Source organism: Citrus sinensis, chromosome 2 (genome assembly GCF_022201045.2).
Source record: "Citrus sinensis cultivar Valencia sweet orange chromosome 2, DVS_A1.0, whole genome shotgun sequence".
NCBI classification, from domain to species: Eukaryota; Viridiplantae; Streptophyta; class Magnoliopsida; order Sapindales; family Rutaceae; genus Citrus; species Citrus sinensis.
In genome coordinates, this window is record NC_068557.1 from 30,157,132 (window position 1) to 30,170,459 (window position 13,328).

The 13,328-nt window shown below is 33.9% G+C and overlaps 1 protein-coding gene across 1 annotated transcript; it reads right to left on the reverse strand.

Moving 5' to 3' along the window:
- Positions 1–7,148: 7,148 nt before the first annotated feature.
- Positions 7,149–9,366, reverse strand: LOC102618862 (dof zinc finger protein DOF1.4). Its single transcript, XM_006467704.4, has 2 exons — positions 9,127–9,366; positions 7,149–8,928 (listed from the first exon to the last, which is right to left on the reverse strand). Exons 1-2 carry the CDS (start codon positions 9,184–9,186, stop codon positions 7,903–7,905), a joined length of 1,086 nt encoding a protein of 361 aa, XP_006467767.1. The 5' UTR covers positions 9,187–9,366; the 3' UTR covers positions 7,149–7,902.
- Between the last annotated feature and the right edge of the window lie 3,962 nt (positions 9,367–13,328).

Below are 13,328 nucleotides of genomic sequence, written 5' to 3' on the forward strand. Positions count from 1 at the left end.
AATTTAACACAATTCAGTTCAAACAATGAATTTAAATTCTTATAATATCACCACTAAAAAGAGTAATTCAAGGAGGAAGAAAGATAGCTTCAATTATGGATTAAGGACTAATGTACTTCCAATCCATTTAATAGCTTTATATTGTTTTCTTAACATTTGGGTAATCCATTCTTAGTTCTTACATCATAGAACTTGGTGAATTTGGTACATCTATTGAAGTTCTATTATAGTGTAGTGACATCGTCGACGTCGACTCGACTTTGCGTGCAAAACGACTCCACCCCTTTATGTCATTGTCAAATACGATGCTAGCCAGAGCCAAATGGATCTTATGAAGGCTTATTAGCTTGGATAGACGGATACATGATTCACAATTAGTCAAAGCAGGATTATTAATAAAGAAAGCTCTCGTCCATTCAAAAGTAGGGTTAAAAAAAAAAAAGGAAAAAAAAATGATTCCCTTGATTTGTCTAGCTAGCTGAGATTGCAACTTCCATAACAAAAAGTATTATGATAATTATGGGACCCTTGAAGTGGGAAACCCAGCCCACATCTTCGTCTTTTACAAACTTTACTTTTGTTATGTTGCGATCCCTTTAAAGGATTTGGTGACATTTGCATGGAGGAACAATCCAGTGTCCAACTTTAACACCGCATTGATGTTGAGCTGTGGGGTTCCCTTCTTCTTTTCCTTCTTTCGAAAGTATCATAGCATGCACAACTGTACGACCCTACCCTATATCAAAACCCCCATGAGAATGGGGACTCTACGGCCCCATTTCACCATCATTTGGTCAGCTGGTTTTTCATTTTTGAACTTGAACTTCTAGCATGAAAAAATACAAATCACGAATGGCTTTGTGGACTAAGCTAATTAGCTTTTACATTTCATTATCATTCTTACAAGCAATAAAGCTTAACTATTTTCCGCGAAACACTTTCATTACTGATTATCAACAGATAAAAAGTAATTAATAAAATTATTTGCAAGTACTATGAATAATGAAGCGGACCTTTCTCTTGAGGAATTTGCAGTTAAACCCCCATCCGATCCCCACGTGCCACTTCCAACTTACTATATATCCACGCCATAAGCTTTATCCAGACTGATTTGTGAGAGACTATTATTGATTACAGAAAATCCACTCAGCTTGTAACACGGACAATTCAGCGGATTAATTTGGATTACGTTGAGGTGACAAGGCTTGGCAAGATTCGCATCACCTTCGTTCTTTTAATCATCTTGAATTATGTACTCAATAGCACTACTGACTCATATACGTAGACCAAAATCCGGGCCTTTTTGACTCACACGTTAAGGAAAAGTGATCATTATAGCAGGAAATTAAATTAATATGGAAGTGTTATCGTATTTGAGATTAGAGGGAGTAGTAGTTATCGCTTAATTACCAGTTCAATGCGATGATTTATTTTCTCAAGAACGGTTCTTCATGGTCCCAGCTTTGGAACAACGTAACCCAACAAGTACAATATACTAATATAGCCGGTATGCGGACGGCACTAGTTTTGGAGTGCAGAAGTAATGTATTTGCCAAATAATTTGTCCATAAGAGTGTCATGAGTGATTTTTAAGTAATTTTATTTAGTCGATTACTCGAATTTAAATGACGGAACAATAAAAATTAATTTAGATTTTGCTCACCCCTTTTTATTTTTTTTTAAAAGAAAATTGTCAAGTAATTATGGTTTGCTAATAGTGGATTCACAATATATAATTTAAATTGGCAAGTGTGTATATACCCAATACATTAAAATGTGTAATAGAAAACACATGCAATAAATATCAATCACAACTTTTTAAAAAGTCAATACAAAAATCATATCACCAGTGATTTTCACTCCCAATTAATAATAATTGTTGTTAGTTGCACTGTAAAAATAATGAGGTATGAGAAAAATCAGTTAAATATTTGGTAAAATTTATTTTTAAAGTGTTTTAAGTTTTAAAAGCAACCATAAGTGTTTGGTAAATTTTACTATTAAATCGATGTAAGAATATAAATAAATGAAATTGATATAATATTGAATAAAATTTATTTACGCCATTTATAATTATGCATATATAATATTTATTATTGCGTATATATAGTAATTAATAACTAAAATGAATATTTTTTTTAATCTTATTTTTTATCTCAATATAATTAGAAATAATAGAAATCTCTTTAAATTTGATGATTTTATTTCCAAATTGAATAAGGATAATTTTGGATTTTTATAATATGTGAGGATATATACGAAATTTTATTAAATACAAAATTGATTGTCATTTGAAAAGTTACTCTTTCTTTGCTTTTGAAAATCTATTGCCAAATATGGTGATTTTCGAAAAAGTGATTTTAAAAAAATTATCAAACTCGAAATTAGATTTTAAAAAAATTATTAAACTCGAAATTAACTTTAAACTTTTCAAAATTAATTTTGAACCTCTCAAAAGCAATCCCAAATGGACCCCTAATTTGTTTGGTCTTTTTTTTTTTTAACTTCAAAATCAAGATTAAAATATCTATTTAAAAAATCAAAATTGTTCCCCAAAAATATGTATCGGAATGTCTACGGCATTAATCGTAAGACCAAGAGAGCTTTTATAGATTTTAAAACAAGAAAGAAAATGATTGTATTTATCAAACAAAAGGGGGGGGGGGGGGGGGGTTTTTCTTTCCTTATTCATACTGTCTATTATTTTTACTTTATAAAAAGTTAAGAATTACCGCGCAGATTTTCTTTCGTACTTCCTTTAGTTAAATGTACGTAATTAATGCTCCCACAGTATACAACATGATCATCGAGTGACTTGTTTTGAAAGTAAATCAATCCCTTCTCCAAATTCATTACTCATCAGTGTTTTGTTCTTTTCTTCTTCGTCGTCTTCATCTTTTTTTTTTTTTTCCTTTTAATGGAAAAAAAAAATAAAGTAAAAGTATGTTCGAAGCATAAAGGATCCTACAGCTCAACCGTAAGGTATCTGTGCATCTCGAGCTTCCTTATGTTAAAAGGCTTAAGTTGAAGTAATCCCTCTCCATTTGTCAAGATTATGTTGACTCAAGTCCAACAACGAGAAACTTCGCAAATTCTTGCAATGGGGTTGCTTGGGACCAAAGGTTTGACGCCAATACAAATGTGGACCCAACGCAGACCATTCCCATAAATATATATTTTTTTTATTACATGAGACTATTGTTCAGATTACAACTCATATTACATGAGACTTTAACTGATATTTATAAATCAGATAATTACTGGACCGACTTACATCAATACTAATGGAGCTCTGCCCAGATTTTAACCCTCACAAATATTCGAGGGATGTCTACTCCTCACTCATGGGTAAGGGAGAAGACTACCTTCACTCAAATTAATTAAGAAAGGAAATACCCCTACAATACTTTTGTGGAGGTTCGAACTGCTGCCCTCCAACTTAGAGGGCAGCAGCCCTGGCCACTCGGGTTGAGCCGAGTGGTTATCCCATAAATATATTCGTTTGCCTTAGTCGTGTGTTGCTTGAAGAATGTGAAAATACGTCATCGATCACAATGTACAATAATTAATTCCCATTTCTTGCCATATTTCTCATACTATATATACATATATATATTGGGCTCGTTACAATTGTCCTCTTCCATATGGCTTCTCAGAGTATGATTGATTAGGCTACTTATTTCTAAGCTAATGTAGTTGGTGGATTTAAGAACCTTCTGATTATGATCGCTTAATTTGATGCTATTCTTTCCTACTATGATTTACATAATTAAAATATATAACTATCGTTTTCAACATAGCAGTCAAAGCCAAAATTAGCGTAATCGAGTGAAATCCTTTTGTATATTAATTATGTTCGATCGTCGTATCCCATAAGTCAAGGGAATTTAGGATAACTATAACCAAAAGATAATTCGTTTAATAGCGAGAGGTTTGTTGACAGCCGTGAGTAAAGATGATTAATAAGCTTAAATAAATTCCTTTTTTTTTTTTAAAGAAAAGTTCATTCCTTTTTTTAATAAAATTATAAGATCAACAAAATTTTATTTACTGCTAACGTCTGTATTTTATAATTATAATATGGCTAAATGCTCCTATCGATCGCCGATTATATATTTCGTACGTGGAAAATAAATGATTGCCAGTATGTGGAGATAATTTGTCAGGCCAATTGCTGAATCATCTAGATTGATCAAATTTGGTGATGCGAAATTTCTTGATCTAATCTCTAGCTTTTTTGAGCTTATTTCTCTTTCCCCAGGCCCGCTACAGCAACAAGCTTTGAAATGCTACATCTAGCTTACTACTAGGCCTGTGCTTTGTTCTTGCTGGCCAGTGGACCGGATACCTCAAGCTTCAAAGTTAACAAAGTTTTGCAGTAGACCATAATCTTAAATAAACATTCTTTTCTTTTTTCCAATGAATAATTTAACCGATGCCAATAATTTGAGCTTATGGAATATTACTATTATAAATTTCTGATCTCTCACTGACACCATTCCGTGGAACGAAATTAAGCTGCATGACTTTAGAGATACTACAGCAACCCCTAATTGCCCCATTCGATGGATAAAATATGGAGGTTTACTGCATATCTAACCAAGTTCATAGAAAGAAAAATTTGGTCTCCCCGGTAGATGCGGCTCCCACATGCTGCAAGTAATTCCTTAATGAAAGTATTTTAATTGGACGTGCAACGAGAAGAGTAATGATATTTGGCCAAAATAGTACCACGGGGGCAAAAAAAATAGTGTCATTGATTGTTGTTTGCTCAATGTCACTGTAACATAGGGGCGCACTCTTGCATGCACAGTAACGTCATTTATGTCAAATATCATTATTCAAAGAGAATTTGATATTTCAATTGCTATTGATTTCATTTTGTTAGATTAGGTGGCTCAACAAAAAGAACACTAGAACTATACAATTCACCCATCAATTATATAAATTTTCCTCTAGACCTTTTACTACTGAACGCATTTCTTGTGTTTGCTCATTTTGAGGTACATTCAATTCTTATTGGATGATACCAATAAGTCGTGTTCAGAAAGTTTTGAGAGTTATAAAGGAAACTTCGAATTCATATTAGCCCATGAGCTAAGAATGGGAATTAAACTCTATGAGATATATTGGTCTGCTATTCCTTAGCTAATTAGCTTCACATTAATAACAATAGATCTTTTATATGTAAGACCAAAAAAGATACTATATTGTCACGCAAATTTTAGCCTCTTCCACAACAAAAGGACTATTATTAGCACAATGAATAATTAAAAAAAAATGTATTACTTATGACATTAGAAATTGAATTCCTTGTATAATGCATTACATATTAGAATAAGAATGAGCAACCACATGTTCCTAATGTATTTAATCGAATGATTTTCAAGTAATTTTATTTAATTAATCACTCGAGTTCGAATTTCAAGGGAGATGTAAGTAAAAAATTAATTTGACCTTTTTCCCCCCCCCCCCCCCCCAAACTCTCTCTATCTATCTACACACACCCATTGTTCAAAGGTGTACTTTTAAAGAAGTAAAAAAAATAAATGAATAAGCATTGGGCGAGAATTTCGACGTTCTTGCCTATATATGTCCGCCGACATATATGTTTACCATCGATCTTTAATTCAAACCATTAATTCTAATTAAAAAAATATACATGTAGATTCTATTTTGTATTGTGGTTGGGTAATTGTATTTTTAAAACTTTACATTTAAAGATAAATTGATTTAACCCACATTTTTTTCCACAACAACTATGATTTTTAAGTTGTAATATCTCAACATCAAATAAAACCTCAGTCTAATAGTTACAATCAAACTCAGAATGCAGATGAGATAAAACTCTAGTACTTAGGGAAGAAAATTATTGATCATAGCTTTCTCTTTGTCTTTTTCTTTTTTCTTTTTTTATTAGTCGATCATAGCTTATAACTGGGAAGAATTCCAGAAAATTTATATCACATTACCACAATATAATTTCATATACATATACTAGCTAATATCACGTTTCAAACAATTTTATATACAACCGTCTCGAATTATATTGCCTAGAAACTAACATGCGAATCCCCAATTTTACAATTTTATTACAATTTTATATACAACCATCTGAACTTTCATTGGGTTTAGAGTTTTCAACTTAAAAGAATTCAAGCCCAAAATTCTAAATGAAACCAGTTATCGGACAACATATATATGTAGAGCTCAAATATCTATGTCTCGCAATTTTTTCTATCTGAAATCTCATTACATACATTCATTGTTTTTTTTTTTTTGATAGTCCAGGTCCCATACTAATCCTTTTCTTTCCAATTGAACAACTGATGACCAAAAAAAGGGGAAAAAAAAAAAGGCAGCGCTAGCAAAGACCAAGGGTAGTGTTCTATGCTCTAGCCGCTAGCTAATGCTATATATCATGATCGCCTATTTTCAAAGCTAGGTGATAGACAATGGTCAAGAAGATCATTGGCAGATGTTGAGGATCAACTTACCAAATTTAACTCCGTGATTCTCTCTCTCTAATCATATATTCAACTCTCCTTGTATAGCAATTGAATTCCATTCATATTCTTGATTTCTTCGCTAGGGGTCTTATAAGACTTATATCAACTAGTTTTGTTCCAAAGGTGCAGAATCAAGCTATCTTTTGAAGATTCATGTAGCGGAGAGAGTAAATTGTTACCATAACAAATGCCTAAATCTATGTCTATTGTTCTTGATAAGTACACTCAAAATTTTTAAATCTCTTTTCTTTCTCTAGAAGATAGCGAACTCCAGTGTAAAGCTTTTTTTTCTCAAAACAGCCAGCACGACAAATTCCAAGTCATGGATCAAAAAAATCCATCTTCCTATCAGAATTTGCAGGGGGTTTAAAATCTTAACTTGCTAAACGTGTTTGTATGTCTCTTCAATTCCTATAAGAAGATGTACTAGGAAATGAACATCTTTAATTAGTAGTACAGCCAGCATACTAAAGTCCAAATTATGACACATTCTAGCTTTAGTTCTTGGCTATATTACATATCATGATTTACATAAACAAATCTTTAACTCGGAAATAATTTGCAGGCCTATATGTGCCTGTTATTTTTGGCATGTGTGAATGTTTTTGAAGCAAATAAGATGTAATCAAAATGTCGAACTTCTCGTAAAAGCCCATCTTTAAATATATTACCAACAACACTAAGAACAATAAAGTCAACACACAAAATATCCAATTAAACGCCCACATTGCAATAACAAATCCCCCTCTCTGCTATACCATAATATACCCTCGCCCCTTTTTTCCTAACCCCCCACCTCCCCAAAAAAAAGAAAAATGGAAAAAAGATTAGTATCTGAATTATTATCATGTGATCCTCGTCAAGGACTGCAACATATACCCAAACAAGTAAACTCCCCAATCCCCCCCAACCTAAACAACAAATACATCAAAAAGAAACGACATGTCATACGTATATACATTCACAAAAGTAATTAATCAAAGACAAACTTACTGAACTAGCTTGAAGGTTGCAGCAAAGAGCGCCTAGCTAGCCTTCCTTCAATCTTCAACACCGTAGACGATCCATGATGCCTTGTGGAGATGAGATGAAGAGGATCCGAGGTTCCTCTCAGCGCAAATACTGATTATCAACCTTGTTAATAAAACTATTTGGCTGAATTAATTCTTAATTTGCCGCTGACATGATCGCTCCGATCCAATAACTCCTCCCATCTATGCTTCACTTTTACAATACCATATATTTTTTTTTCTTTTTTTTCTTTTTTCAATAATCTAGTCCAAACAGAAGAAGTACTGACCAACAGAATTTACCTAATCAATTAAGATGCTAAGGATACCAAGATGACTAATAAAGAGGGAGACAAATAGAAATTAAGGAAATGATGATGATTTTAGATTAAAGAAGTGACAGAGGACCCAATATTTGAGGGATCATGCCAAGCACCGACAGAACTAGTTGAGTTCCAATATAAAGAAGGATCAGCTAACCCTATTTGCTCCATCTGATTCTGGCATTCCACATTCCAATCCATTCTTCTTTGACCCTCTTCCGCTTTCACTTCTTTCATCATCCCTGTCCTTGCTGCTTCACCATTATTATTATTATTATTAGCTGTCATTTGCAGGTCTTCAAAGGATGCTAAGTTGTTGTTGAAATGGTTAGGAGCTTCAGTGGAGCTTTTTACAACACCATTCATGAACTTTGGCTGGTGAAGACTAGAAGCAAGCAAAGAAGCTATAGTTGGAGAAGATGATGAGGAACCAAATGTAGGGTAACTTGAAAGAAGAGAATTTGATGAGGTTACTACTTCTTGGATTTGCTTATTTGGGTTAAAACCATTTCGGTAGTTACAATCACCAACATCAGTATTAGACATGATTAGTCCTGAGGAAAACCCTAAACCAAGAGCATTCAACTGAGGCTGCAGATCATAGCCAGATATAGTGTCTAAACTTGAAACAACTCTTGAATTAAACGTAGAGAATGGAAGGTTCATATCAGATGGGTTTGTGGATAGGCCAAAGAACAAAGGATTGATATGATTTGAGGTTGAAGAAATATCAATCTGGCGTTGTGAATGAGGGTTATTAGGGTTTGCAGCAGCACTAGGATTTGATCCATCAATGGAATTATTGGCCGACGCGGGCCTCTTCACACGCTTGTTTTTCCTGCATCCACCACCCACAGGAACATTCCTCAGGGTACCGCCTCTTGTCCAGTAACGCTTACAGGCCTTGCAAAAATGCCTGGGCTGAGAGAGGCTGTAGTTGTTGTAGTAACAGAACTTGGTGTTTGATGAATCACAGCGAGGGCACTTTAAAGGCGGTTGCTGCTGCTGTTGTGGTGGTTCTTGGCCTGCTTTATCCATGACCCTACCTGTTGAAGCCATCAAGTTTTTCTCATCTATCTGATGATTCTGTAACAAAGAAGAAGAGGGGGAGAAAAAAAGGGAAGAAAAGAAAGAGAGAAAAAAAAAGTCTATGAGTTGTAGTATTAGGGTAAAAATAACAACACAACGTAAGATATTCTCATCCAAAAGCTAAGAAACAAAAATGGGGTCATGTTTTGTCTAATAATTGAGAAAGAGAAGGAGAGAGAAAAGAAATTAAAGAACCTGTGGCCATTCGTTGGTAGTTGAAGAGATGACAACCATCTTCTCACAGTTACTCAACATTTCTTCTCACAAAGGAATCGTTGAAACAAAGAGTAAACAGACAAAGAGCAGGTGGCGACGTGAGTCTTTCTTGATGGGGTTGAAATATTATGACAGTGAGAGAGAGAGAAGAGAGTGATTAGCAGCATAACAAGGAAAAAAAAAATAAAATGAAAAATTATGGGATTGTTTATGTAATTTCACGTGATGGGGCCTGGCCATGGTCTTGGTCTAAATTCTAAAATCGAATTTGAGTAGGTAATTGTTTAATAGGGAATATAAAAACGAAAAGAATATAAAGGACATACATTCAAAATCCAAGAAGAGGACAGAGAGGTAAAGCAGCAGCATCATAACAGATGAATCTCGAGAGGTTCAAGAAAAGATAGAACATAACATGAGACTACACACTCTGCAGCACTACGTAACATTCCTTTGTGTGTGTATTTGATAGAGGGAATCCCTAGAGCTCAATCATCGATGCCTCACCAGCAAATCCCACTTTGCACTTTATTTTATTGTTAATTCTAAGTCGTCTATCTTATACATTACCCACCACAAAAATATTGTTGTATGGTGCTCCTCATCAACAACCGTCAACATTCAACAACGACAAAATCTATATTTAAAAAAAAAAAAAAAACAGCAAAATCCAACTTGATCTTATCTTTCAATATGCATTTTAATTGATCCAGTCTCCTTCTGATTTGCCCACTCTAATCACTGGCTAAATGGTAACAAAAGGAATTTTTATGTTCGAGTTTTTTCTATTTGATATATATTTGTTTGTTAATATTAGATAGAATCGGTGGACACAAGTTTTCATATTCAATAGATCTCATATAAAATATTATAATTGTAAGAATTTAAACTAACAATAGACTGTATTAATTATTAAAAAAATCTTGTTTAATGTAACCTTATTATGTATTACATTCATTGTTCTCATTGAAGACAATAATTATTGTGGTTTTAGCTCTTATCTATTGATCAATAAAATATTTTTTTCTCCACAGACCATAGTAGATGTTTAAACGTGTAATTAGGAGATAATGCAGATTCTCATCCAAAAAAAAAGAGAGAGAGAGAGAGATAACACAGATTAATTTCATCATCATAGTATTACACAACTCTAATTAATCCACTTGATCAACATAAGGCTATATGATTCATCAAAGGGGTTGTTTTGACTTGTGAGGACTGAGGAACTGAAACCTGAGGACATATTTACTTTTGGTGAAGTTTAACAGTTATACTACTGAGAAATTGAAAATTCCAAGAGCGAAAGGACAAGAGGGCTCCATGTGGAAGTCTAGTTCACATCGATCTCGCACTCAAAACACAGCAAGCAACGACCACGCTAGCTTTATTCGCCAGTACACTCTCTAGCTCGCAGTGGCATGGAAACCATGAGGCTGCAGGCTCTCAGCTCGCAGACCCATGTGGTGGGCAGCTCAGCTCATCAGCTCATAGTGAAAAGAGTCCAACCATTAAAAAAATTAAAGGAAAAAAAAAAAGAAGCAAAATTAAAGCACAATTTGGGGAACAAACGGATTTTGTAGTCTTTCAAGGGATCTTCTCCTCTCCCTAACATCCCATCATTATTCCTGCGCAGTCTCTCCACTCCTTTATTAAAACTTTGATCTTTCCTTTTAGCTTATAATAAAAATAGTTATATATATTGTCACGTTACCATTCAGAATGCCACACTAAAGTGCTTGCTGTCTGTATGGGGGTTTGAATGCAGTAGATGTACGTTAGCATGTTGGAGAGCTGATAAAATTTAGATTTCTGATCCAATAATTAATTAATTTAAATTATTTATCACCCTTCTAATTAATAAAATTAGGGCATTTTTTGCTTTTGCATGTTGGAAATTAGCAATTATCAATGTGAGTGTGTGCAGCAATGTTAGGGCATTAAGCATTAGACAAGGTGTGACACGTGTCAAATTTAACCCACCCAAATGTTATCCAAAACAGAACATAATCCTAATATTTTCTGTTAACAAAATCTTGTGTGGATTTGAAATGTAATAATATGCAAATTGTCTTGACATTGGGAAGGTAGGTAGTGGCTGTCTATTTTAGGTTTAGCCGATAGTAGAGTGCGTAGACAATTGAGTCATATGTGTGGAACGTGGAAAAATAATTGAGACACACACATACATACACAAAGACAGTGGCTTTGCTGTGTGTGAAATTGGGATTAGTCAACTTTATTAGAGGTGGTGGAGGAAGAAGAAAGACAATTATATCTACATATATAAACGGGTCCTACGCTCCCAACATGTACACTCGATCATTCATTCACCACTCCACCAAAAACTGACAAGAGATTCCAAAATGGCAAACATGAAAGAAACCCAACACGCACGATAAAGGGAAATGAAATGAATTGAAGCAATGAAGTGTGTTGTGTTGATTTTGAATTGAAGAGACGAGATGAGAAATAAAAATAAAGAGATCAGTTGGGGTCTCATATCATCAGTCCTAATGGGGACCAAAGCATCAAATCCAAGCCAACTGTCCATGCCCACTAAAACTAAAGCCTGATCTGAATTCTGATCTATCACATTGCCCCCCAAACAATGAGCAGACAAACACATCTCTCACTTTCTCCCAATTGGTTTTGCTTTACTCTCTCTCTCTCTCTCTCTCTCTATATATATATATATATATATATATGTATGTATGTATGTATGTATGTATGTAGTGTTTCCTTAATTTCCTTATTTAACACTTCATGAGCTACTTATTTGAGCACCCCTTTTGTTCGTTGGGAAATGACATTTCTACCGATACAATAATGATAATTACCCTCACCAAAATAAGGGCAAGCTAGAATTTCTGCTCAAGAGATCGATCCATTAGTTGATTTGGAGATGTATCTTTCATGTACTACTCCTGTGTACTCCCATGTAATTAATGTGTGTTATAAATACTAATGACTGTTGGCCAACTGGTCAAATTCTGTAATAGAACTTGAGGACTACATGTTGTGTAGGAGTAATAAAGAAGAAATAATTAAAAGTCCCCTAATTGCGCCCTAACAATGACAACCATAAGCTAATAAAAGTGCGATTATGTGGGAGTTTTCTTGTCTTCTTGTATAACAATAAGATTTGAACATAATGCAGATAATTATTCACATATGTGTTGGAAGAATTTTGTCAAAACAAAACAAAACTATTTTCTAACCGATAATAAGTTAATAACCATCAATTCGGAAACCACTTTTATTGCAGCAGGGTTATTGACGTTTATTAATAAAATAAAATTGCTTGAATATTTTAGTCCAAATTGATAAGTGGTGGTTGTTGTTGAACAGTTGGCATCATCATCATCAACATCATATAAAGTTGATAAATTAGTGAATTGATTCTCGGTTTATCATTCAAGATCACAAAAATGATAAACTTGTTTATATATAAAAATACAGGCCGCATAATAAATTAGTGGGGGAGAATCAGTTGATTCATTGAAGAGAGTCAAACATAGGACTTGAACTATGGGTAGCAGGTACAAGCATGGAAAATTCCTGTGAATTTACAATTCCTTTAATTAGATACGTTTACATTACAAACAAGCTTAATTCGGACTGTTTCTTATGGAAGTTTCAAAGTGCCGCCGGTACTGTGGGGTCCGGAGAATGTTGTGGGGGGGACAATTTTACTATTCTTTATTGATTTGTCTTAACAAATTTATCTTTCCCCAGAAAATAAATAAATAAATAAGAGGGAGACAGAGAGAGAGAGAGAGAGAGAGAGAGAGAACCCAATCAGATCTTGGTAGATTTGAATTCTGTGACCTAAAATTTTGTAGGATATGATGTTGAGACTCTCCCACAGTGTCTAATTGATAAAATTTTTTATGCAATAATTTTATTATAATTAATACATAAAGTAATGGCAGTGACTACTGACTACTAGTGGGAATATGTATAAACTAATGGTGAATATTCATTGCCTTTCCCTCCTGATTAACTCTAAGATGTGAATTACAAATTCTAAAACGTCACAGTCATCATAATTATGTTAATCTTTTGTGTTGATTTGCTTACGTTATCCAAAAATTTCTTCGTTTGTAACCTTGTTGTTTTCCATTGTCCAAATTGTGGTTCAATTGCATGATGACCAAAGTATCATTTTCAGTGGACTAAAT